General features: G+C 44.0%; 1 protein-coding gene across 1 annotated transcript in view; it reads right to left on the reverse strand.

The window, feature by feature from the left end:
• Positions 1–27,367, reverse strand: part of csmd3b (CUB and Sushi multiple domains 3b) — a 1,150,768-nt gene that overhangs the window by 296,190 nt on the left and 827,211 nt on the right. Inside the window, 3 exon segments of the mRNA XM_039737543.1 lie at positions 2,154–2,348; positions 7,675–8,001; positions 14,126–14,308. Coding sequence (XP_039593477.1) covers positions 2,154–2,348; positions 7,675–8,001; positions 14,126–14,308 — 705 coding nt within the window.

Consider the following 27,367-nt stretch of genomic DNA (forward strand, 5'->3'; position numbering starts at 1 on the left):
CACCCTCAGTCCTGGTCGGGATGCCAGCCCACCCACCCTGGCACCTTACAGGGCTTCTAACCTGTACTTGTGACGGCTGTCCTAATCCATAATAATTAATAATGTGTGCTAATGACTTATTAATGGAAGTTATGGTAAAGTATTTCCCAGTTTGCTCCTGTTACCCTTACTGGCCTGGTACTGCCGTGTAGGTTAAATAACCAACGCCTAGTGAGTTTGAGCAAGTGCCATTAATCCCACGTTACCTTTTCTCAACATCTTTGCTTTTTTTATTGTTATTCTAAATTAAGATAAGCTGCATTACTGAACAAAGCTCTAAAAGCATTAACGGCAAATATGGAATGTGATATTCTTCCCTGGTGACTGTCATACGATTTCTCAAATTGCTGTCCCTTTAGGCGAACGGTAGCTTTTTAAAGTCAAGCAGCATATTAGAGTCGCATTATAAATGAAGCACTGAATCAACAAGATTCATGAATAATGGCCGACTCTTCCTACTGTTACCTGCAGTGCAATTCGGTGGCGGAGGTTAAAGAGGGGCTAACAAATACAGCTCGTCGTATCGAGAACGTTCAGCAGAGTGTTTTTTTTTACTCGGCTGGCAGCGCTCGTCGACTTTGTTAGCCTTGCGTTTGTTCGGGAAGTGAGCCTTACAGTAGTTAAAGTGCGGCCCACCGCTTGAGTGTCCGCAGAATACGCCTCGATTAAAGATCCCGATGTCGAAACATCTGCAGAACAGACGAGCCTTTAAAGTAATGAGCTCCAGTTAGGCAGTTGGGTGTCTGATTGTAACCAGCAGATCTCTGAGAACTTCGGGCCAAGTAGCCGAGTTAGAGTGTTAACGTTACGATTGTTCACGTCAAAACCAGATAAGTGCTGATTAAGCGCTCCTATTATACGGACGCCGGCGATTACGTCGATTTTGGGGCTAAAGGGCTACGTGTAAACATTACAGCGATCACTTCATTGTTTTCAACGATGTCAAAGGCTCATTGGCTTCAAGATCCATTGAAGAACAAAAATCCATGAAGGACGGCTATCATTTTGTTTGATAAAGAATAAGAAAGGATATCATTTTGGACCAAAGTTATTTGCCTTTAAAACAAATTGAGAGCAAACCGTATTAAAATTAGAAAATGAAATGACGGTTGTTTGAAGAACGTTCTCTACAGCAGACTGATCGAAAAGAGAAGTACAGTCCATGCTGGAATGAAAAAGCTCTCATTCCATCATGGAAACTCTGACAAGCTGTTGGCGTCTTCTGCTTTGGTTGCTCTGACCAGTCAAGAGGATTTGTCCCAACGCTCAAGACAAAGGGGTACACTTAGGCAGATTTCCATGTGTTCCAGAATGCCTAGAAGGTCACTAGTCGCCAGGAAGAATGCTATTGGCTGCTCTGCTTACGGCGGTCTGTTGACAATGCAACAATGATGTCGTCAATCCACTCCTCCATGATGTGGGCGAATGAAGCTCAACAAGCCGATGGCACTCCTAGACATTCTCGGACAGTGGGGACACTGAAACATCTCCATCAGAGGATAAAGCCATTGCTGGTGAACCCATTGACGAGGCTCCTCTGCACAGTCGAGTTCTTGTGGCTTCAAAATGCATTGTGCCATCTTTGGAGATTTTACAATCTGCCGGGAGCTTCTGCCATTTTTCGGTTGAGGATTTCTTCACATGATCTTTGAACAGCTTTGGTTGTCCTCCAGGTCTCCTGTGGTCAGACTCCAGTTCTCCATTCAAAATGACATGAGGGAGATGAGAGTGAGGCACCCGTATGACATGTCCAACCTACCTGCCGACGAGTGTTCATTAATTCCATCCTCAAGATCTCCGAATTTGGGACTTTGTCTCACCACGTGATCCACGGAATCTTTTAGAGGCTGTGAATATGAAAGGTCTCAAGAAGTTTTACAATCTGAATCTGGGTGGTGTGCAGTGTGCTGTAATCGGTGCCTGCCCCCAACCTGAAAACCTCAGCTCTACATCACTCATGAACAACACCCTGAGATACCTCAAGCCCCCCACACGGGGCAGATGTTCTCCCCTCCTCTAAAGAGAGCAGTCCACTCTTTCCTGAGACAGAACCCTAACCTTCGCCGTTCAGGCTACAACATCTCACTGTAAAGTAAAGAAAAAAAGAGACCCACCTTCACATTTTGGTATAGGCCCACTCCACATTACTTTTCCATCTTCAATAACACAAGTGATAGTTTCTGTTCCTTGGGTTTTAATAAATCCTTCTTCACAAATAACAGACACGGAGCTTCCCAATTGAAAACTGTCTCCAAAACGCCGGGCATTGATTGGGATTCCGGGGTCCGGACATTCGTTGTGTCCAAATGCTAGAAGAAAGCAACATACATTTCTTTCATTAGAATGATGGCAAAATGGAAATGTGACTGCTCAGTCAAAAAGGCTCCGCTTGTGTTTATATAATTTGGAGAGGCACTGGGTGAACAAAATGAGAAGGTCAAGGCACTGGATAAATGAATGAGAAATGAGTGTTAGAGAAAGGCACTATACACCATAAAAAAGACGGCACTATATCAGATTAAGGATGATAGATAGATAGATAGATAGATAGATAGATAGATAGATAGATAGATAGATAGATAGATAGATAGATAGATAGATAGATAGATAGATAGATAGATAGATAGATGGCCGGCTTGTCATTCCAGCCAATACCCCCAGGTGGTGCCCAGAGGACCAGCAGGGAATCCCGGACAATGGAGTTTTTATCCACAGCCCTGCTGGATACCACAGGGGCCGCTAGATGGAGCTGCAGGGAGGAGCAAAGAATATTATTTGCCCTATGCCTTGGAAGTACGTCTGAGTCACATGGACAAGGGGAATGACGTGCTTCCGGGGTGAAGAAAAAGAAGAGTTTTGATCTGACCCAGAAGTGCTAAGAAGTCACATGGACTGAGGTTTCAGAAGCACTTCCGGGTCATGGACTATAAAAGGACTGTGGCAGCTCCCAGACGGTGAGCTGAGCTGGGTAGAAGGGTGGCAACGCGTCTGGGAGTGGGGGATTGTTTATTAGTGATTATTGCGTATTGTTTGATGAGCATAGTGGAGAGGAGGGTGCTTTGGAATAAAGTCATCTTTTGGACTTTTATCTGGTGTCTGGCATCTTGGACGAAGGTTCAAGGGAGCGATAGCGCCCCCATCTGTCACAATAGATAGATAGATAGATAGATAGATAGATAGATAGATAGATAGATAGATAGATAGATAGATAGATAGATAGATAGATAGATATTGACTTGACAATATTTACCAAAGCTTTAAATGATGACACATGAGTTATACGAAATGACAATTTAATGGCGTCCACTTCTAATGTTGACAAGCCGTTAATGGCAGCGTTCAGCACATGCCGCAGTGTGCATTCTCACTTTTCTTAATGAATTACAGCCGATGCAGAATGAAAGCTGATACTTGTGTGCATTGTGATTTGAACATTAACAAGTCCCTTTGCCAAAGGCATTCGAAGCCCGAGGCCAATGGTACTGTGATGTCTCTTCCCATATTCAAAAAGTTCAGAAGCAGAAGCTGCCAACATGTATCAATATGCTGAAGGTTATTCATATTCACAGTTCTTATTATAAATAGCACGGCGAGGCGGTAGCAGATTCTTAGGCAAGGGAGATTTTGTGAGTAGAGCTGGACAGGAGGTGCCAATTGTGTTTAGAGTCGCAGACCTTTTTCCAACATTCAGATCTAAGTTATCTTTGTCTCTTTAGTTGTCAACCTGACTACAATTCCAATTTTATGTTCTTCATTAATAAAATCATATTATTATAGAACAACAGTTTGGCAGCTAGTGTCTGGAATGTAGTTGTCCCTGAAAGCCGTGCTGTAAATGCATTCCTTCCTGTAACCGGCGAAGGTAAAGCTTTAGTTGAAGTATCTGTTAGCTTTTAGCAGTCACCATGTTAGACAAGAGGAGAACTAATGAAGAGCGGCAGGAACATATTTTGAGTCTTTTTACTTTTAATGCTATTTTATTATTGTAAACAGCATACTTGATAAACTGCGTCGAGTCTGTTAACAGTATGACCAGTTTAGGCGGCCTGATGTTCAATGACATCCTTAGAGTCGTTTAATTGTTAATTATAGCGTTTCATAAATTAATAAACAAACAGTGTTTGTGTCTAACTCATTATCAGGCTTACTAATATTTTAATTATAACCTTTAGCAATTCTAACAAATTAATTAATAAATGATTAGCTTTCTTGATTTTCCCATCTATTGTATCTACACTTATTAAATCATGCACACTTATTTCCTGGAGGCTACGTAATGTAACATAACCTTTTTTTAATTTAGAATTTGCTTCCTTATTATTAATTAAACATGAAAAATATGAGGATTATATGAATCACCACTGGCTCTTCTCCAATCCCTACTGGCTAATCGGAGTCCGAGGTGTGTGTTCAGGCGTGGGTGAGATGCCCCGGTAACCCTCCACAGTGCCCGTGCGTTCAGACAGGTGCTGTTGTTACGTGTCTACCAGTTCATATTTTCTATTTATACTTTTTTTAATATCTTTTTCTTTTTAAAGTGCTTTTTATATGTGTATAGTAATTATGCACATTCATGTTATGCGAATTTTGTTTCCACGTGGAAGTTTGTGTTCTGCTGTGTTCAATGTGTTTTGTGGGTGGTTTCCCTAGAGGCGGGGCCACCTGGCCCTCTTCATCTAAGACCCGCCCCCAGCCCTATAAAGGCTGCAGAGATGGACAGTTCAATGGGATCCGCCATTAAAGGCTGGTGTTGGTGAGCACTCGCTGTGCTTTGCTATTACTTAATTGGAATGGCTGGATTACGACTTTCTTTGCTCTGTCTTTAACTGTTCTTCTGAAATGTGCTCTGGGACATTCTTTGCTACTGGATTGCCTATTTTAGCCAAGTCCATTTGGTGCATTTTTGAGTTACTATTTTATTTTTTTGGGGGGAAAAAAAAACTTTTCATTTATTAGGACTCTTTGTTTTAATAACGAGCCAACGGTTTACGGTCACCCTTCCACTTACAGAGCTTTATATATATATATATATATATATGTTTTTTACTAGTTGTGTTGCCAGCTTCCTGTTATTGGGGCCTGTGCCAGGCTGAAGCCACCGGGTGGTCTTGGTGTCTGGTTGAAGTTAAGGGTTCCTCTGCTGTTCAGACCAGGTGCTTTTCTGGCCTGCTTCCCAGCTTCTTTTTGGAGGCCCCACCATAATATCCCTGAAGGAATCTCTCCAGATCAGGACAGTTGTAGATTTAAACTTAACTGAATAAATTGGGCATTTTTGCTCATCAGTAACTCATACCGTATTGCGGCGGATGGCCGGGACGCCCCTGAAGTGCTAGATGGCACCTCCCCTGGAGTTTAGCAGTGCCCCCAGCTTCCCACAGGGCATCCTGAGATTTGGAGTCCAGTTTCTCAGCCCTGTTGGGTACAGTGGATGGCGCCGGGGGGAGCTATGAAAATACCTGGGAATTCATGCTTCCCTTACAGCCCGGAAGTGCTTGGAAGTCATGAGGATGGAAGCCCCACAGTACCTCCGGGCTGATTAAAGACTTGAGATTCTCCGTCTGACCCGGAAGTGCTGGCAAGTCATGTGGGAAGAAGAGCAGGAGTACTATAGGGGTCTAGAACTATATAAGGGACTGGTGGAGACCCAGAAAGCAAGCTGGAGTTGGGAGGGAGTGTGACAGAACTTGCTGGGAGGTGTGGAGGAGAATTTAGTGATTTATTGTGTTTATTTATTGCTGTTTATTGTGGTGGAGGTGCTTTAGGGCACAACACAAAGAAGAAGAAGAAAAAGTAAATATCTTCTTAGTCATTTCATCCAGTGTCCTGTGTACTGTCTGTTGGGAAAAAGGTGGGCAACAGTGCCACCTAGTGTCCATTTACTTACAGTATATACTTGCAGATAAGTTCTCCCGCAGATAAGTCGAAACTTGATTTTACCGTATAATTTCCAGTATTTTATAGTGTCGGTCATATAAGTCGAATGCGGAAAACTCACACTATTGACCCAAGAGATTATGATAAGCACTAACGCCCACCTGAGAGATTAACAACAGAGTACACGGCCATTTCTTTTCTATGTATTGTGTTTACGTGACCACACGGTAATACCCAAACTATTCTGAAGATACTTTGCACTGTTTTGTGTTTTTTGTATCTCACACTCTCATACACCTTTATCGTCAGAGCATCCCTTATCTACAATGGAGCATTCGATCAGAAGAAAATAAGAAGCTGGTTTGAAATTGAACGTTATTCAAGTGGTGAAAGAAATTAATAACTGTGCCTCTGCAACAAAATTCGATGTGTCCGAGAAACTGGTGGAAGATTGGAGAAGGCAAATTGAAGTGTCATATCAACTTCCTTTTGTTGTTTATCCCATTGTTTAAACCAACAAATAGTACGTTTTTTTCTTTGTCTCCACTTGGTATTCGCTGAAATTCTTCTATTTCCCCCCGTGCCTTTGTCTTTGTCTTTTCACAGAAGGCTGAGCTTAAGGGCTATTTATATTGGTTTGCATATTCAAAGAGGAGTAAATCTGGGAGGAGTTTAGGGAGTGGCAGCAGGCGTGTGCAACATGCGTTACTTTTCACGCTGACCGGGATTTATGGAGTGGAAGAACATGGAAGTTGGCAAACGCACAAATTTATGCATCTGGATTTTTTTGTGCGTACGCACATTTCTGCTTTTGTCCTCACGCCATGTTTTAGTGTGAATTCTACGCACGCCGTTACACATGAGGCCCCTGCTGTCTGCTTGTGTCGGGTCTAGGAGGCTGGAGCGCCCTCTGCAGGCCGCAATATCTAAAGGACGCTGACAGAACGAGGAAAAAAAATTCTCTGGTCTGATGAGATAACAACAATGAACCCTTGAACTGCCTCACACTTGGGGAGGGGGGTGGTTAATGGACCCCTGGACGCCAAATACTTGTTTGCTGCACTTTTGAAGTAAATGTCACAATTCACCAAGTAAAAGTGAAATTTTAATTGGAACACATTTTATTCATGCAAAGAGCATCACAGTTATTACAACACTGATCATTTCACACACTGCCAATGAACTTTAAAAACTACTGCAACAATCTCTTCTGATATGTTGAAGGTCCGACTGACACCTTTGATGAAATTCGGTAAATCACAGAGCCAACTGCACTTGAACTGGCCGTACACAGAGAGGCCAACGCTGACGCTGGCAGGTACAGGGAGGCTGATTCTCTAGGGGGTGCCAGTGGTCATGAGCTGGATGCTTAATAAATGGACAGCATGGACTGATCAGCTCCGGCGTGCTGGCAAATTGCACTGGGAAGCGACTATAGCCAGCTACTGTAGTTTAAGGGTTAAGTCCCTGGGCAGAGCTCTATGCCTAATACCATGAAGCATTGGTGGTGGCAGCAGAATGCTATGGAGGGGCTTCTCAGCAGTAGGGACACAGAGACTGGTCAGAAGTGAGGGAAGGGTGAATCAAACCATCTACACAGAGGTCCTTGAAGACAACCTGCTCCAGAGTGTGTGCCACATCGGACTGGGCCAATGGTTCAAAGACCAGAAGCATCTAGCCATTACAACAGCAGAGTGGCTTCAGGAGAAGTCTTTGAGAGCTTTAAGAGTGCATCGAGTCAAATAAAAGAGATCCACTTACTACTATACGTGATGTTAAATCCTCGTCCGGACATGGAATGATCCGCTTGAAACTCTAAGCGCAGTATGTGACTGTTACTCGTGAGGTGAGAAGGCACTTCGGCACCAGTGAAGGTGCCCAGCACTGAAGAATCGGGCATCTCCCCGTCTTTCACAGCAAGAAAGTCAAACTGAGATTCCAAGTCAAAGTCATTAAAAGCAAGATGAATCCGACTGCCAGGTTCGGAGATAATCAGCCAGACGCAATTCAGATTGTTGCCGTAACCTTCTGGGTAATCCGGTGAGAGAACCGTTCCCATGGGTGCAGTAAAATTAGACAAACAGGGAACTGTGGGAGAAAAAAATAAAAAGAGAGAAAACATTAGTCAGGTGCAGGACGTGCCTTCTGAAGAGTGAGGTTGGCACAGTCACAGTTTGAACCACCATGAGTCCTTGGAGCGCACCTGGCAGCTGCCCTTACTTGGTCAATGAACACCACCTCTATGCCCAAGTGCCAACACTTCCTTTGGCAGCTGAAGATGGTGAGCCTATTCTCTCCCCTCATATTCTACAGGGACCACCGTCGGGAGCGTCTGGACCAGCTGCATCACTGCCTGGGCTGGAAACTGCAGTGTCTCTGACCAGAACGTCCTACAACGTGGACCGCACACAACACAAAAGATCATTGGGACCCCTCGGCCCTCCATTAAGGCCATTTCTATAAAGACTACAGCATTGTGAAGGACCACTGTCACCCCCTTCCGGTGGTCTCTTCATTCCACTTCCATTTGGTGGAAGGTACAGTAGCATCCAAACTGGTTCCGTCAGGTTCTGTAAATCCCTTAGGGGGTCTGGACTTTGAACTCTGTGCTATCCCCCTGCCATCAGACCTGCCTCTAGTTGTTCATTTATGTAGTACATTTGTATTTATTATTAGTTATTATTATTATTTGCTTTATTTATTACTATTTATCTTCTTATATAATACGCTACCGTGGCTGTTTGTTTGTCTGTCCAGGATTTTAGATCGCCTGTAGCTCGCAAACCGTTTCACCTATTGACTTGAAATCTGGTACACATATACTACGTGACGTCTAATATCTGCTTTCGGGGTGATGATTTTTATTACTCTTTTTATTGTTATTTTATTTAACTGTAGAATTGTATGCGTATGGGCGCCGTTCTCATTCTCTACCACCTTTGCTAATCATTCTTGAAGCAGATTGAAGACTTAAGTGCCAGCTTAAGTGAAAAACAAACTAAAACGTACTAAGTAATTGCAACACAAAAACTTAATCAGTTTTATTACAAAAAGAAGAGAAGCAGCGGGACACTAGGGTGGAGAAAAAAAGAGCTGCTCAGGAAGCAACAAGACAGAAAAAGAGTATGAAAACTAGAAATGCTCAAGTCAAGTGTATTCACTGCACGCTATCGTGCTGTATGCCGTTACTGGTATAAAATAATTACTATTTATTCACTTGCCTATCATACTGTATATTTAGAGTCCAGTCCAGTTCTTTACCCATCTTGCACTTGTCCTGTGTTTATGTATATGTTGCACTGCGGTGGTCCTGATATTTCATCCCACTGTATGCCGTAATACAATGTATGGATGGGGTGACAATAAAGCCACTTGACTTGGCTGATAATAAAGTTTGATTACCAATCTGGTGACATTTAATGATGTACCTGTTGGAATCTACATGAACTATTAATCTGTTTAGCATTATACAATATGGTGCACCGCGGTCCTGTGCAATGTGATTTCCTGCCATTGTATGCTGCTATTGGGTGTATGGATGGGTTGACACTAAAGCCACTTGACATGACAAATGGAGGGAGAGACCGCAATCCCACAAATTACAACTGATCATGAATTTAGAAAAGTCGCTTTTGTTGCTCAGCTCACTTTTTTAAAGGATGGTTACGCCATTTTCTCACTGGATTTGTAGGGTGCAAGAAGCATCACTTCATTTCCAGGTACAGACCACTGCATATGAGGTTAGACACCAAGATTTCTGGAATTTCAGATTGACATGGTCTTTATATAGAACAGCAAAATGTTAGAGTGAATTTTCAACAGATTATCACAATTAAAGTACAAGCGTTCGACCAGCTCTGAGCCCTGTCCAGGCCTTTTCAACTGTGTTTTTGTGGCCTTCTCAGAGTCTGTCACTCCAGCAACTTTAGTGTCACCTGTGAATTCCACAAGTTTACTAACTACACCGAAACTGATGTCATTAATTTGAGGAAGAAAATGTAGCGGTCAAAGGAGAGACCCCTGAGGGACCCCACTGATGTTTGCAATATCTAAACTCAAAAATCCATCCATCCATCCTTCCATGATCTCAACCCACATATCAAAGGTAGGTTCTCTGGGCAGCTGGAGCCAATTTCACCAATCATATAGTATCAGTGAGGAACAATCAGTGGTGTCATTAGGAAGGCATCAAAGGCTTCAGTCTCTGATCTATTGTGACAAGCCTCTGATCTGGTACAGTCCCCAGTCAAGGTGCCACTTCATCTCAGTGTGAAACACAAACACAATTTAACAAGGCTACCCCACCTAACCTACATGTCCTTGGATTTAGGGAAGAAATGGGGGCACCCAGTGGAAACCTACACAGATAGATAGATAGATAGATAGATAGATAGATAGATAGATAGATAGATAGATAGATAGATAGATAGATAGATAGATAGATAGATAGATAGATAGATAGATAGATAGATAGATAGATAGATAGACTGACTTAGCGTAGTTGGCAGGATCAGATAGATAGATAGATAGATAGATAGATAGATAGATAGATAGATAGATAGATAGATAGATAGATAGATAGATAGATAGATAGACAGACAGATAGACTTAGCGTAGTTGGCAGGATTAGACAGACAGACAGATAGATAGATAGATAGATATCTAAAGGCACAGCGAGGCTAAGTGTTACCACTGCACCATTGAGCCCCCCAAAATATCAGTTAGAAATGTCATTTTTCCAACCCTCTACTGCTGAAGAAACAGAATTCATTGTCAGTTCTGGTCTACCTGAAGAACTGATCAAGCAGAAGGACCCTATTTGAGCTCAAACCACCACATGCCGTATTTCTGGAGGGTCCTTTAAAAGAATTCTTGGAAGTCCTGACAATTCAGGCCTACATTAACGGCTACCTGCAGCTCCCTGTTCAACCCAGCAATCAGGCTGTCATACAGCTGAAAAGCAAATAGCTCTTGCAGCAGTGATTTGTAACTCTCAAATTCCCAATTAGTATAAATGCCGGTTGACATCTATATTTAGATCGGCTAATGGTTTAAAAGATAAAAACAGGGAGAGAAAACAAACTCTTAGATGTCAAGCCAGCTCTTCTCATCTAGAAATCTCATACTTGATAATTTTGTTGCTTTACAGGCCGGATTAGTTTTAGTGGTTGAGCGCACACTCAGGCAGATATGTGAAATGCCATACGTGAAGTTTAAAAATAACGAGTTTGAAGATGTCGGCCTGGCGTGATTTTCAGGTGCATTCGTGAACAAACTGATAGGAAAGTCGGAGCGGGTCACATTTTTTATTTACTTCATCCAAGAGTCAGCTATTACAGTACGTTTTTGATTATTAAGTAGTTTTGTATTCTAAAATAATAACAATAACAGAACCCAATGGCACGGGTTAACAGACAACATCAAATCTGCGGTTTTCAACAGCACTTTACAATGGCGTCACAAGCGGAGCACATAATGGTTTGTGGTGGCTTTCATACGCAGCAGGCTACAATACAAGTGATGTGACAATGGCATCGGCTGACGTGTGTTAGTGCCGAGGGGTCTGTCACTAATTGTTGTTCAATTTTCTTAAACATAATATTGTTGAAAGGATAGACAATAGAGTTGTATCCAATAATTAGCAACTGACAAATATTTATTAATACAAAATGACAAATACTAGCATAAAATCAGCATCAATATCACAAGAAAGGAGAAAAGCATCTCAAATAAATTCCCCATCTAGCTATTAATAGGAGTTAGAAGAGAGGAATTTGTTAAAATTATAAAAATAAGTTAGACCTTAGGAAGGAGCTGATTTATTGTATAACATGAATAAGAAAGGCACACGATCGGCATGAAGATGAGGGGCTTGCTGTGATTGTTTTTGTATATCTGGGACTGGAAGATCGGGGGGCTGAGTGCCACTGAAGCCCCCCCGCCTCCTGACGCCAGTGTCCGTTCTTAATCCTGTCCCGTGTTTTTTCATTCTTTAGGGCAGCTCTGCCTTCCCGTGTTATCAACGATTTCAGACGCCATTTAGCTGCAGGTCGATAACGTCAGTTCTTTACAGTTATAATCCGCAGATATTATTGCTCAGTCAAACCACACTTATTCTTGCTCACATGCAGTAATTCCTTTGCCCCCTCCGCTTATTTCTAGGAAAGTTTCTTTTTTTTTTGTGTCTATTAGTTAACTTCCCTAAAGCACCAGGAGAGGGCGCTGCCATGGGAGCTGTTTGTGCTCTGCCTGCCATTTGACTGTCTTGCATTGGGCATCCGGGCGGCTGTCAGACGAGTTAAAAAATGAAATTTTACAAACTCTACAAGTTTACACCGTGACGACTCTCCAGGTCAGACTGTAACAGTGAGCTCCTTCCTAGTTGAGGTCACGCCAAACGTTTGTCCGTTTTAAGATGGAGGAGTCTGCAAATTCACAAAGTCTTTTCCATGGGAAATTTTGAAATCTTGACCATCATACAGTGCTGTCTGTTTGAGATATCACAACTGTCTTGACAAATGTCTTTGTAGGATACGTGTGCCACAGCACAGCAAAACTGATCGACGTGGGTGGGTCGGGGGGAGTGAGTTGTTTCATGTGGACAGACAGACAGACAGACAGACAGACATGTGCTTTGTGTGTTATAAGTATAATATAATAAATCTGATATACCGGTCTGAAAACAGGTTTTTTCTTTGTCATTATGGGTCATTAAGTGTAGGGTTATGGACGTCAGATTACTAGCAGAAATCGAAGGGGTCTGAATACTCTCTTGAAAATGTAAAATTATAAGTCAGGTCATTTTCTAACCCACTTTATCCAAAGCAGGGTCATGGGGGTGACTGGAGCCTAAGACAGCCAGCATAAGGCACAAGGCAGGAAACAAACCCTGGATTTGGCACCATTCCAATGCAGGGTGACCCCCGCACACACACTAACACACACTGTCACACACACTGTCACACACACTGTCACACACACTGTCACACACGTGCGCTTAGGGGGCAGCCAAAGGGTCCAGTATAGGGCAGGAACACGAATAAATAAAAAGAGTGGTGATGACTATTTCTCTTCTCCCTACAGACCCACAGAACAATAACCCATTTTTCCCTCACTTCTGTCCCGTCCTGATGACATCACTTCTGTCCCCTGCTGATGACCTCACCCAACTTCCTGCCACCTTGATATAATCTTTAACTCGTCTTATTTGTCTTCTGTTGTTTTACAGTTGAAAAGACAGGTATCAGTCCTTACAGCAGGGGTCTCCAACTCTGGTCCTGGAGGGCCGCAGAGGCTGCAGGTTTTCATTCTAACCCTTTTCTTAATTAGTGACCAGATTTTGCTGCTAATTAACTCTTTGACTTCATTTTAATTCATGCACAACTTAAGTTTAATTAACCTTAATTATTTCTGTTTTTCCTTAATTAGCAACGAAAAAATATTAAGACACAAAATGAACCAACAACCTGCGTCCATCACACAATAACTACAAATAAAGAAAGGTGAAGGCCTCACTAACGTTGATCTGCTCAGGTGGACAAAACATTTTTGAGAGCCAGCGCTCTTAAAAAAAGAAAATCAACAGTTTTGAAAATGTCTGCCATGGCAGAATGAGCGGCCATGGAATTAAATAGCGGGTTTAATTAGCAACGAGAATTGGCTTCTAGTTAAGAAACTGAATGAAGTGAAGTTGGTTGGAGTTTGAGGCCCCAACTTAATTGCTCATCTGTTGGCTCACTTCACATCAAATTTATGTTTAGGTGCCGTTTAAGGAAAAAATGAATCAATTCAGCAGTCAGAGTCTCAAGAAAAGTCAATTAAAATAAAGGAAAATAGTGAATTAGCAGCAAAAACGGGTCACTAATTACGAAAAGAGTTGCAGCCACAGTAGCTCTTCAGGACTGGAGTTGGAGACCCCTGGCTCAGAGACCACTCTACTTGCAGCAATGGTATAGGATCCCCAAATCTTTGCTTTGTTTGGCCATTTCCAACACACACGCACGGGCATCACCAATTCACCTAACCTGCATATCTGTGGGCATTGAGAGGAAACCCACTCAGTCACAGGGACAACATATAAACTTCACGAAGGGAGGACCAGGATGCAAACTGGGGTCTCCATCCTGTAAGAAAGCAGCCCTACCACCGTGCCACCCTAAAATAAAAACGCAATAATTCAAATTGACATCCCAAATGATATTTAGATACTCACATATGCAGATGGGTATATTTGCCGACCACTGATTGTTAGTTTGGCACACTATGGATCTTTCTCCAATGAGTTCAAACCCAAACTGGCATTCGAATCTGAGGAGGTCTCCATTTGAAAATCCGTTGCCTTCACGAATCCCATACAGGGGAGTCCCTGGATCACCACAGCTCTCCTTTTCGATTTCTGGAAGATACAAATAAAAGGCACAACGCTGACAAATGGAGGCACCATGTATCTCGTTGTGGATTAAACATAACACGCCAAACTACAGTACTTTTACAGTTTAGGGTACAAGACATGCTTGCAAGTATTTTCCTAAATTCAATTAAAAAAGAATTGCATTATTTAAAAAGTAAAACCGAAAAGATCACTATACAAGAAAACAAAATAGCCAAATAATTCTAACTTCGAGGAATACCAGACACCACAGGCAAGAGATCTAAAAAAGGGCCAAAGAGAAACCGAAGGAAATGGCAGTGATGCCAAAACAAACAACAAGAAAGTACGACTCCGGTAAAAAAGGCAAGAACATAAAATTCAAGAAAAATTTGGGACACCAAAGTGCAAATCAATGAAAATGAGAAGGAAAGAGCAAACGAGCTGAATAAACATTTCACTCAAGTATTTGTAAAGGAAGAAATAAAAAGGAATGGCCACTTGAAAAAGTAAAAATACACTTAAACTTCTTAGAATTTCAAATAGAAGAGTCAGATGTGCCACACGCCCTCGATATTTTAAAGACTAATAAAACCCACGGACTGTTTGGGATTCTACCAGCTGTATTACAAGAAATGAAGGATGCCATCTGAAGGCCCTCGATGGGCACATCGGAGCAGTCACTTGAGAAGAGAGAAGTATCTGGGGACTGGAAAGCTGCAAATGTGACTCCAGTCTTCAAGATAGAGCCTGTTAATTGCAGACCAGTAAGTTTCACTTCTGGACCATGCGAAATTCTAGAAACTATAAAAAGAAATATGATAGAAAGTACCTGAATGAAAATAATATACTAAACATAGATATGGATGCCAAGGTAGGCCGATAGCTCCAGAGCTGTGGCAAGTGTGATTGGTGACCGTTGGAGCAGCGAAAACTGCGGCGTAGCAGAAAGGTTGTGCAGTGACTGCTGGCATGGGGCATCACGGATGCTATACTTCAGTTGTGTGTGCCCGTCTCCAGGTGGCCTGCCGTGCATCGCTTCATAGGATTGACTTCAATTAGCGAAGCAGGCTGAGGGCCGCACAACTCCAAAATGACCAGCAGCCGGCTGTCTGTTTCTCTTCTTTCAACGTAGAACATCTTATAAAATGTACAAGCAACTATTTTTTTACTGCACATATTCATCTTAACAAACATTCACAATTCCGCGCTGCTTGATAGCCATTTTTAGCTGCTAGACTTGTTTCTCTCTCTCTTTTTTTTTTTTTAACTGGTATTCAAAATTAAAGCACCAGAATTTTTTTTTTCTTCCCAAAGTTGCTCATTCAGAGTAAAAAGCCTCCAAAAAATCTGACAACGCCAGGAATGGAACTGCAAACAGGGCGGCTTATGTTCACTCAATTCAATAATTAGACGTCTCGGTGGCCTCCGCTGATCTATTTACTGGTAAATGCCAAGTCATCTCCAGAAAGACGCCCAGAAATCCTGTCGTTTGGTCTCACTCGGTTCAATTCTCCAGCCCTACAATTTTCTATGCCAATGATGAGCATTTCTTTAAGACCATTACCATAATTCTAAGAATATGATGGCATTCACACTAGGAACGAATCAATTGTTCTTTTTAAGTTACAATGTTCACATGTACTGCGGTGGGCTGGCGCCCTGCCCAAGGTTTGTTTCCTGCCTTGCGCCCTGTGTTTGCTGGGATTGGCTCCATTAGACCCCCGTGACCCTGTAGTTAGGATATAGCGGGTTGGATAATGGATGGATGTTCACATGTAATGCTGGGTTTCATTTTTTTTTTTTTATCCAGTGTCACAGACAACACAGGTTGGCTGGCATCCCAACTGGAATGGGTGGTCCAGGAAGCCATTATAAAAGGGCATGGTTGGACAAACATGCCCAGTTGGTTTGGTAGCTGGTAGGCCATAATATAAGAAAGGCAGAGCGAGGACACTGCCGCCTGAGGTCCTGCATTCTTCCTGTACACTGGGTGGTAGCATCCCTCTGGAGAAACCCCTGCCGGGCATACTGGGAGCTGTAGTCCTGATGGACGGCCCTGTTAGGGCAGCTGCAGGAAAGGGCTAGCCTTGCTTTGGGGGGCCTTCCACCATGAGATGCTGTGACACCAGAACTATTCCCAGGACAGGCATAAAAAAAGCCCCTTTACCTCAATCTTGGATCTGGAGTCTGGAGAAGGTGGATAAAGCACACTTGAGAGAGTGGAAGAAAAGAATAAAAACCAGCCGTATTGTGGAAAAAAGAGAAGTGTGGAGATATCTTGTGCAATAAAAACAAATATTTGAACCTGTGTGGTCGTGTTTAAGGTCTCTGGGTCTCAGATGCTCCCTAGTTGTCACACCAGCCATTAATAAACATGAGTGACATTGTGGTGTCACACCTCCGGGGATCTGCATTCAGTTCCCACTCCACTGGCTGCCATTTTGTTGATTTCCCCCCCTGCTGGATGAGCGTCCTTCCATATTTCAAGATGTCCCAGTTGTCTCTGAAACTGTATTTGTGAATGGAGGGGCTGGAACTGCTTTATCAATGCAGACCAGGATGAGGTTCCCGCACAATCTACTGTGGTAGACAATAGGGCTTAAGTGGCTTTCAAAACTTGAACTTGTGGAAGAATTAATAAGACAGGACTGGTGAGCTTCATTGGGATGAATGGCCTGTTCTCATCCAGACTGTTCTAATGCTGAAGCTTATTAACATACCGGTGAGGCCTCATCTGGAGTCCTGTGTTCAGTTTTGGACTACAAAAAGACATAGCAGCGTTAGAAAAGGTCCAGAGAAGAGCGACTAGGCTGATTCAGGGCTACAGGGGATGAGTTATGAGGAAAGATTAAAAGAGCTGAGCCTTTACAGTTTAAGATCAAGAAGATTAAGAGGAGACTTGACTTCAGTGTTTAAAATGATGAAAGGAATGAGTCCAGTGGATCGAGACGGTGACTTTAAAATGAGTTCATCAAGAACACGGGGACACAGTCGGAAACTTGCTGAGGGGAAATTACACACAAACATTAGGAAGTTTTTCTTCATGCAGAGGACCACAGACACCTGGAATAAGTGACCGAGTAGTGTGGTAGACAGAAGCACTTTAGCGGCCTTCAAAACTCGACTTGATGTTATTTTGAAAGTTTGAAGTGGCGACACTTGCTGGGCTGAATGGCCCGTTCTCGTCCAGACTGTTCCAAGGCTCAGAGTCCTCTTTCTGTGTCTTGTCAGGTTGAATTCCCCGAGTCTGTCAGAGTAAGTCACGTCCTCAAGTCCTGAGACGCACTTGGCTGCTCTCGTCTGCGTGACTTCAAGTGCTGCTAGTGGACAGAAGGAGTTTTGAAAGACGTAGGAGGGCGGATGGAGTTTTGGAGTTCTGCGGCAGGGAGCATGAAAAGCATTGTGGGAGGACGAATGTCATTTTGAACAGGACTGGAGGGGAGACGGAACTTTGCCCGGAGAGATGAGGGTATCCGAAAATGGACATTGTATTTATGGGTTTTCTTCTGTTCCAGTAGATTTGGCCTTCTCTTAGTGTAAGAATGTGTGTGTTTATGAAAATATTTTATCGTGCTTTGTTTTCTGACTGAACGCTTACAAAGTTCTTTCAAACTTAGCACAGTAGCTCCATTTCATGACCTGACATATGAGCAAACAGTTTAATCCACTAAGAAGCCAGTTGAAGTCTTCTCTAAAAATGAATTTCATTCTCTAATTGCTGCATATAAATGATGTATAATGGAATAGTTTTGAAAACTGAATAGGCTCTTCACGTATAAAACCACTTCGTTAAATCAGTCATGATATTCAACAACAGCATGGATTACTTGTGAAATTAAAAAGTCAGTAAATATTCTTCTCGCCTATCTTTGCACTGACGTGCTAATTTACTTGCAGCCGCTGCCCGATGAAAACAGCAAAGATGCTATTAAAAATTCATGCTTATAATCTAACTAAACACTTTGGCCATTCATACAAGGCTTTGCAAAGCATTAAACATTTTAATATTTTTAGGTTATGTTTGTTATATTTGACTTTTTATAGTTTGATGAGTTTCTGGTGAATGCATACACTGCAGTATTGCCTACACTGAAGTAACACTTGGAGCGCATCGGTCAAACGCGCCTGTCGTAAAACGCACTTTTAAGAGCTGTCACCATTAGTTAAGCAATCATACCTTTGCTGTGTAAGATTTGCAAAACTTTAAAATTCAAGTCAGGGTCCTTTTTGAGATGGAGGGGTGCTAGCTGGGGGTGTTGAATCTGTCTGTTCTAATCAAGCTTGGAGTGAAATCCACACAGCCACAGGAGAACCTGCAGACCTCATCCCCTGTAGCCCTGGAATCAGCTGAGTCGCACTTCCTTGGATTTTTTCTAGTGCTGCTATGTCTTTTTTGTGACATGAAGACTAAATCTGCACACAGACTTCCAGAAGAACCTCCATGGACTCATCAGGGTGAATGGGGAATGGCAGAAACATTTGGACACTGCCTCCCCCAAGATGCTAGATGGCAGCTCCTCTGGAGTGTAGTGGTGCCCCAGATTCCCACAGGGCATCCTGAGCCGTGAAGTTTGGTAACGCAGCCCTTTTGGGTGCCGTGGGTGCCACCAGGGGGTGCTGTGGAAGGACTGGGGGAGTAATGCTTCCCTTAAAGTCCGGAAGTGCTAGGAAGTCACGGGGTCAGAAACCCCAAAGTACTTCCAGGCTCATTAAAGAACTCAAATTCTTGGTCTGACCCTGAAGTGCTGGCAAGTCAAGTGGGAGGAAGAACAGAAGCACTTTTTGGTCAAGGAATATTTAAAGGACTGCTGAGAACCCAGCAAGTGAGCCGGAGTCGGGTGGAGGTGGGCAAAGCTTGGTGATAGATAGATAGATAGATAGATAGATAGATAGATAGATAGATAGATAGATAGATAGATAGATAGATAGATAGATAGATAGATAGATAATTATTGTTATTGTAATTATTTGCCTGTTTATTGAGGCTGTGGTGCTTAGGAAACAGTGTTGGAGAAGAAAATAATTAAAAATACTTCTTCATGCTTTAAACTGGTGTCCTGAGTCTGTTGGGTTTAAAGGAACAACAGTGTCACACACCTGACATTCTGTTAGCCTTCTTAATGGCTTCTCAACACCGTCTGACTAATAGCTAAGCTCTGTCTCCATTTGCTTAAACTGCAAAGGCTCAGCTCTTTTAATTTTTCCTCATCACTCATCCCCTGTAGCCCTGGAATGAGAAGAGTTGCTCTTCTCTGGACTTTCTTCAGTGCTGCTATGACTTCTTGGAGACTAAAACTGCCCACAGTACTCCAGAAGAGGCCTCACCAGTGTTATAAAGCTTCATCATAACCTATATGGACTTGTATTCCACACATCAAGGCGCTATACACTCACCTAAAGGATTATTAGGACCACCATACTAATCCGGTGTTTGACCCCCTTTCGCCTTCAGAACTGCCTTAATTCTACGTGGCAATGATTCAACAAGGTGCTGAAAGCATTCTTTAGAAATGTTGGCCCATATTGATAGGATAGCATCTTGCTGTTGATGGAGATTTGTGGGATGCACATCCAGGGCACGAAGCTCCCGTTCCACCACATCCCAAAGATTGAATGACTTCCGGCCTGTTGCTCTGACGTCACATGTGATGAAGACCATGGAGCGGCTGGTGCTTCACCACCTGAGGCCACAGGTCCGCCACGCCCTCGACCCTCTGCAGTTCGCATACCAGGAGAAGGTGGGAGCGGAGGATGCCATCATCTATATGCTACACCGATCCCTCTCCTACTTGGACAGAGGCAGTGGTGCTGTAAGAATTATGTTTTTGGACTTCTCTAGTGCCTTCAACACCATCCAACCTCTGCTCCTTAGGGACAAGCTGACTGAGATGGGAGTAGACTCACACCTGGTGGCATGGATCGTGGACTATCTTACAGACAGACCTCAATATGTGCGTCTCGCGAACTTCAGGTCTGACATTGTGGTCAGCAGCACAGGGGTGCCGCAGGGGACTGGACTTTCCCCGGTCCTGTACAGTCTATATACATCAGACTTCTAATACAACTCGGAGTCCTGCCATGTACAAAAGTTCACTGATGACACTGCTATTGTGGGCTGCATCAGGAGTGGGCAGGAGGAGGAGTACAGGAAGTTAATAAAAGACTTTGTTAAATGGTGCGACTCAAACCACTTACACCTTAACACCAGCAAGACCAAGGAGCTGGTGGTGGATTTTAGGAGGCCTAGACCCCTCATGGACCCTGTGATCATCAGAGGTGACTGTGCAGAGGGTACAGACCTTTAAATACCTGGGAGTGCAGCTGGATGACAAATTGGACTGGACTGCCAATACTGATGCTCTGTGTAAGAAAGGTCAGAGCAGACTATACTTTCTAAGAAGGTTGGCATCCTTCAACATCTGCAGTAAGATGCTGCAGATGTTCTACCAGACGGTTATGGCGAGTGCCCTCTTCTACGCAGTGATGTGCTGGGGTGGCAGCATAAAGATGAAAGACGCCTCATGCCTGGACAAACTTGTTATGAAGGCAGGCTCTATTGTAGAATTAAAGTTGGACAGTTTAACATCTGTGGCAGAGCGACGGGCACTAAGCAAACTCCTGTCAATCATGAAGAATCCACTGTATCCACTGAACAGTGTCATCTCCAGGCAGAGGAGCAACTTCAGTGACAGACTGCTGTCACCAACCTGCTCCACTGACAGACTGAGGAGACCCCACACTATGCGACTCTTCAATTCCACCCGGGGGAGTAAATGCTAACATTACTCAAAGTTATTGTCTGCTTTTACATGCATTTTTATTACTATTTAATTTAATATTGTTTTTTGTATCAGTATACTGCTTCTGGATTATGTGAATTTCCCCTTGGGATTAATAAAGTATCTATCTATCTATCTCCACTATGACTTCTAAATCCTTCTCATAAGGCGTACACTCGATTTTCAGACGTCCATGACTGTGCGGGTCTGCTCCACACTACCCGATCCCACCAGGCTGATAGTGTTTCCGAGGGATGAGCGTGGAAAATGAGGACAACACACAAAGCAAGGGGAAGGTGAAAAGTACTAAAGCAATTAAAAAAAAAAACAAGTGTTCAAAATGTGCAATGTGAATCTCCTAATTAAATAAATAATCCAATTAAAAAGGTGAATTTATGGAGGTTAAAATTCAAATAAATAAATCGAGGGTAAAACCAGCTGGCAGGAAGCCATGTGCCTTGTTCTTTTCACTGACATCTCCTCTGCTTATCCTATGTGGGTCTTACAGGAGAGGAGTCGCCCGACTGGCAGACACAGCTCACCTTCCACAGGTCCGGGGTCCCCGCCGTCCCCATGGGTACGATAAGGCTCCCTCTCTGGACTTAGGCTCGGGTCCCCAAAAGGCCATGGCGCTCAATCCCAGCCTCGGACTCCCGCTGCCTTCCTGGGCTTCTGCGGCCACCTGATCACTCCAGCAGCCCCTTGGGCGTTAGCCATCTGCTCCTCTCCAGGGCTCTCCACACAGCTGCCTGTCTTGATCTCATTCACTCGCTCCTCCTGCCTCTTTCTCTCCCTTTCTCCCTTTAACCTCCATTCTGTTCCCCTCCTTTTGCTCCCTTTCATAGTGATTGAAGGTGCAATCGCACGATTGCCACCCCGGGCTGATACTGAGACAATCAGACCACCCGTAGAAGCCGGCAAGGCAACACACAGTCGGCCGACCGCCTCACACCAACCCGGAGATGAGCAGTCATCGCAGGAGATCGCGTGCAGCTGCTCTACTCCCCAGTGCGTTTATTATTTATTTCAAGTTGGCCAACTTTCTCCTGAGCCGCGGACCTCTTATACCACAACCTTCCCTTGTGCATTCAAATCTAACATTTTTTTCTCCCATTTGTAATCTTTTACATTTAGTTTCATTGTCCAGAAGTCTGTGTGCTGTCCAAGTCTCTCTGTGATGATTACACAGATTCTCGATGATCGGTCAATCTACCAAGCTTGGTAGCATCTGCAGACTTAACCAGAGTGACAGGCGGCCATGGCCATTACCCATCTGGGACCCCAACTGTATGGAAGGAACGGGGGGGAGAGAGCATCGGCAAGGCAATACCTTCCTCGTGACACTAGAGGGCAGCCCTCCTGGGTGGCTGTGTCACCACGGATTCCCGTAGGGCATGCTGGGAGACTGGAGTTTGATACAGACCTGTTGGGCTCCACAGGTGACACCAAGGGGAGCTCCAGAGCCTGAAAGTGGACTTCCACCACACCTGGGAGTGATTCTGGTTAGCGCTAAGCAATCCGGAGCGCTCCGAGGACCTGCTTACAAGGAGCTGCCTCACTCCTTTCGAAGAGTCGGGAGGAAGAGGACAAAGCTTGTCAGGACAGAGACTGGAGGCGGAACGAAGACGACAAACTAGTGCGTGTACGGGACTGTGATTTAGGACTGTGCTGGAATGGTGGGAAACGAGGGAGAGCAGTTCCCATGAGGGAGAACTTTGGTCAGTGCCAGTTGTGTTGGGGTCAGGGCAGCTGGAGCACCACTGGTTTCCACATCCACTGGTTACTTATATTCCTACCCAAACCATTTATATATGTTAAAAATAATGGCGGCCCTAACCCTAACCCCTGCCTGCTGGACACCACTTTTAACATCACTTCACCCTGACGAGGGTTTTCACACATCACCCCCTGCTTCCTGTGCCTGAGCCAATTCTGCCCCCGTCTACACCCCACACCCTGAACTACCACTTCTTGTAGTTTGATGCCCATCCTATCAGGTGGCACCTACTTAGCAAGGCTGTGCTTGGTTTTTTGCCCATCAAATAGTACAGTGGGGTGCGGGACCCCAGCCCTCGTTTCTTTGTTCTATGTGTTCAATCACAAGCGACATGCTGAAGCTCCGCACATTTCATTCGTATTCATTCCGCACCCTTTATAATATAAAACACATTTGCTTCATCTTTAATACCAGCTTTCTTCCCAGATGCCCCTTTTTTCTTTTAATTAATTCTTGATTGGCAAAATTCCTTAGTGGTAGTGAAAAAGATAAGGTTGAATGTGCCACATATCTGATCCCGGGGATGGCGGAGTACTTCATAATTCACTGCGAGAAGGTGGCATGGCAGGAGAATTGACCGATAATGAAATGTCTTATGCCATCATACGACGTGAAGGTCTACTTGCCTAATAATGAGACCCGGTGAGCTTCTTGTTCTTTCCTGATGAGCTTTTCTCAGAATATGAGATAAGATAAGAGACGATCACACCAGAACGTTGTACTTGACTACTTTCATTTTAAGAAGGAATATTTTCAGCTTATAATAGTCAGCCATATTCTTCGTTAATGATTCATTGTTCAAACTCAATTCCAACTGAAGTGCAAATTTATGTTCCTTTCCTTGACTACAATGGCGAATGCAGTCAAAAATGAAACAAATCTGGCATTTTGTACAGAAGAAAGCCATCCAAGGAGATGCTCTGAGCCATTTATTGGATGATACTTCAGTGGATTTGCTAAGAGTCGAAGGCTCTCGGCGTCATTTAGTAAGTGACAATCGCAGACAGAATGAGTCACACAGCAGAGGACACAAAGGGCTATCCGAGGGTGGTAACGCTGAGATGACGCGTCGTGAGCAGAAGGTAAGCGGACACCTTTGTTTTAAACTCGGCAAAAAACTTCACACATGTTTTAAAACACAAATAGCGATGAAAAGTGGCACCAGTGCATTAAAAGACGTATAGAGTGGGCTCAGAGAGTCTTCAGACCCCTCCACGTTCTGCTCACTTTACTCAGTTAATTTGGAACGGAATAGTTTGTCCATCAGTCTCCACATAATTACCCAAAGTGACAACGTGTTTTCAGAGAGATCTGCAAATCTATTAAAAGCTAAAAACTGAAATCTCTCCTTCCTAGAAGTACTCGGACCCTTTGCTGTAGCCCTCCACATGGTGCTCAGGCACCTCCCGTTTGCTTTTTTACCCTCCTTGAGATGTTTCTAGAACTTGATTGGAGTCCACCTGTGGTGAACCAAATTGACTGGCCACCATTTAAAAAGACACTGAAGGTCCGCCATCCGCACTACATGTCAGGAGAAAAACCGAGCCATGAAGTCCAAGGAACTCTCTATGGACCTCCGTGATGAAACTGTGGGAAGGCGTTGATCAGGACAAGGGGAACAAACCACTTGTTAACCTTTGAGTGCTCTCAGGAGCACCATACTCTTATTAATTGTGAAATGGGAAACGTTTGGAGCCAGCAGAACTATTCCTTGGGTGACCACCTGGCCAAAGTGAGTACCCGGGCAAGAAATCCCTTAGGTCAAGGAGGTGACCAAAAATCCAATGGTTAATCTTGCAGAGCTTCAAAAGTCTTCTGCTGAGATGGAAGAAGAATTGTTGGAGGGTCCACCATGTCAGCACCACTCCAACAATTAGGTGTCCATGATAGCATGGGGGTGACACACATGCGCTTGGGAGCCAGCTAAAGGGCTTAAAAGAAGGGAATCTCCGGTCAGACCAGAGGGTGGCAGAGTGCATTAATCCTTTCATTAACTCTTTTAGGGTGGATGTCGACTTTTGTCGACAGGAGGGGTTGAGGGCGCATGTCGACTAAAGTCGACATCTAGGGATAGAGGGCGATAATCAGCTGATAATGGCGACAAATCTCACTGTCATGTCACTGGCATTCCCTCTGTGCTTAGAGGAAAGGTAGACTCGTTGACTCGGCAACTAATCCTTGCGTGTGCGTGAGCTGCGAAATGTAAACAAAGGTAAGATGGCATCAACACGTGACAAGGGAGCGAAGCGAGTGCAGAAAAGAAAACACTCGGCAGACAATGTTTTGCGCTTTATCGCGGAGTCGGACTCGGATTTTTCAGAATCGGATTTTATTGACAGTGATCAGGAGATCGAGCAAGAGAGTGAGAAGCCGGCATCAGCTGATCAAACACCAGCCAATGCCGCGCCAGCGGATCTGCTGCCAGTTGAGCGCTTCGCGCAGCCGATGCATCTATGGCAAGGTTGGCGTGGGATAAATACACAGACATTGATCCGTTGAGAGCCGATCTGGCTGCTGGACTTCACAAGATGGCATGGCTTGCTGTTGGACACGACAGATCACCAGCTGCTGTACTTCAGGCTGCTCTCTCCTGATGCTACTTTTCAGCTACCGTTAGACGAGACAAACAGGTAGGCAGAGACATTTTTTGAATCGTGGGTTGCGTTTGCATCGCATTCTCGTTTTTCAAAGTGTAAACCCACAACAAAAGATGAGATGAAGCGTGCTGTGGTATTACAAATAGAAATGGGACAGAACTGGTGATATAACTTCAGGGAGCATTGGTCCAAACGTGCTTTGTCCCCTGGTGGCTTTGGACAGGTTATGCAGCATGGTGATAGGTACGTGCTGCTGCTGCAAAGTTTTATTCACTTCTGTAATAAAAGGAAGCAAATCCCATGGGGTGAGCCAGGCTGTAATGCCGTTCATAAAGTTTCAGAAGATGAAAAGAGGGGACAATACGGTTTTCATGTGGGCAGAAAACTTGGTGGCAGTGGAATGGCACGATAGCAAAAGGGTGACTTGTCTCTCTACAGTACACACTAACAGTATATGTGAGAAAGTGCAGCAACAGACAATTGAAAAGTAGGCACCAAAGCAACACGTATTGTGAGCAGTGCAATGTGGCAATGACTGAAATTGGCTGCTTTGAGCGACATCAGACTTGGCAGGACTTTGCTGTGTAAAATGTATGTGATATGTACGGGAAATCATAGAGTATGCAGGCTCATACAACATGCAAGACAGGAACATTTGTCAAAAGTAAATCTTTTTTGTTGATTTGATATGTTAAACAATTGCTTTGTGTTCTTTTTTAAAAAATGTTAGTTTGTGGAAAAATATTCAGCCCTGGGAGATAAGAAACAAAAAAAAAATTAGCCCTAAAAGAGTTAATCCTAATTGTGTTTTCTTATCTACAGTATTTGGTCTTTTTTCTCTTTCTTCATCATGTAAAGCACTTTGAGCTCCATTGTTTGTATGAAAATGTGCTCTAGAAATAAATGTTGTTGTTCTCAAATGTGGGAAATTCCACCTGGCTCCCATGACAACGTCACTTTCGGCTCCGCCCCAGAAGACGTCACTTCCATACCAACAGGAGAGCCCGCCTCCTAATGACCTCATTTCCAGTTCTGGTCCCAAGATTCCTTGTCTTCCTGCTTTTCTACTTTATATCTGCTATGTTTCCTAACCTGTCCAGTTCTCTTTTGGACTCTCGTCTGTAAAGACCTTTTTTTTTTTTCTCAGCCTTTTTGCATTTGCAGCCAATTCTCAAGTAATACCTTGTGACAGTAGGGGGCAGTAGTGCACCCTTGAACCCTCAGGTACAACTCCAGACACCAGGTAAAAGTCCACAACCTTTTTATTTTGTTCTTCCGTGCACCAAGCACCCTCCACATTACTCATACAATAAACCAATAAACTCTCCTCCTCGCCCAGACACTTAGCCACCCTTCCTCCCAGCTCAGCTCAGTGTCTGGACCGAGGCACCGTCCTTTTATAGCCCCTGACCCAGAGGTATTCTTGTCCTGACAGTCCATAGTTCCTTACTCCTTCCGGGTCAGGGCAATCAGTCCTTTTCTTTAACCCGGGAGCACGTTGTTCGTTCCTGTCATGTGACCATGACGTACTCCCGGGTCATAGGGAATAAAAGAGCCCATAAGCCCCCCCACAGCGACTCCTGGTGGCCCCCAAGGTATTCAGCAGGGTTGTGTAAAAATACTACAAGGTCCATAATGCCCTGCTGGACCTCGGGGCATGATCCTGCTGTCGGGAGAGCTCCTCCTGGCAGCCTGGGGAAAAATGGAAAGCCGGCAATCCTCCACAACCTCTTTGTTGTGCCCAGGCTTGATTATTTACCACAGTGGATGGATGGAAACCATCATAAGGGGCATACGACAGCCCACTTGGACTATGAGAGCTTGAGGAAAAATAAAAATAAAATCTCTGTTCTGAGACAAAAACTGAACTCTTCAGGCAGATCTCCAAGAAATATGTCTGGTGCAGACCACCACCTACCTAATGGCATCA

Source organism: Polypterus senegalus, chromosome 15 (genome assembly GCF_016835505.1).
Source record: "Polypterus senegalus isolate Bchr_013 chromosome 15, ASM1683550v1, whole genome shotgun sequence".
NCBI lineage: Eukaryota > Metazoa > Chordata > Cladistia > Polypteriformes > Polypteridae > Polypterus > Polypterus senegalus.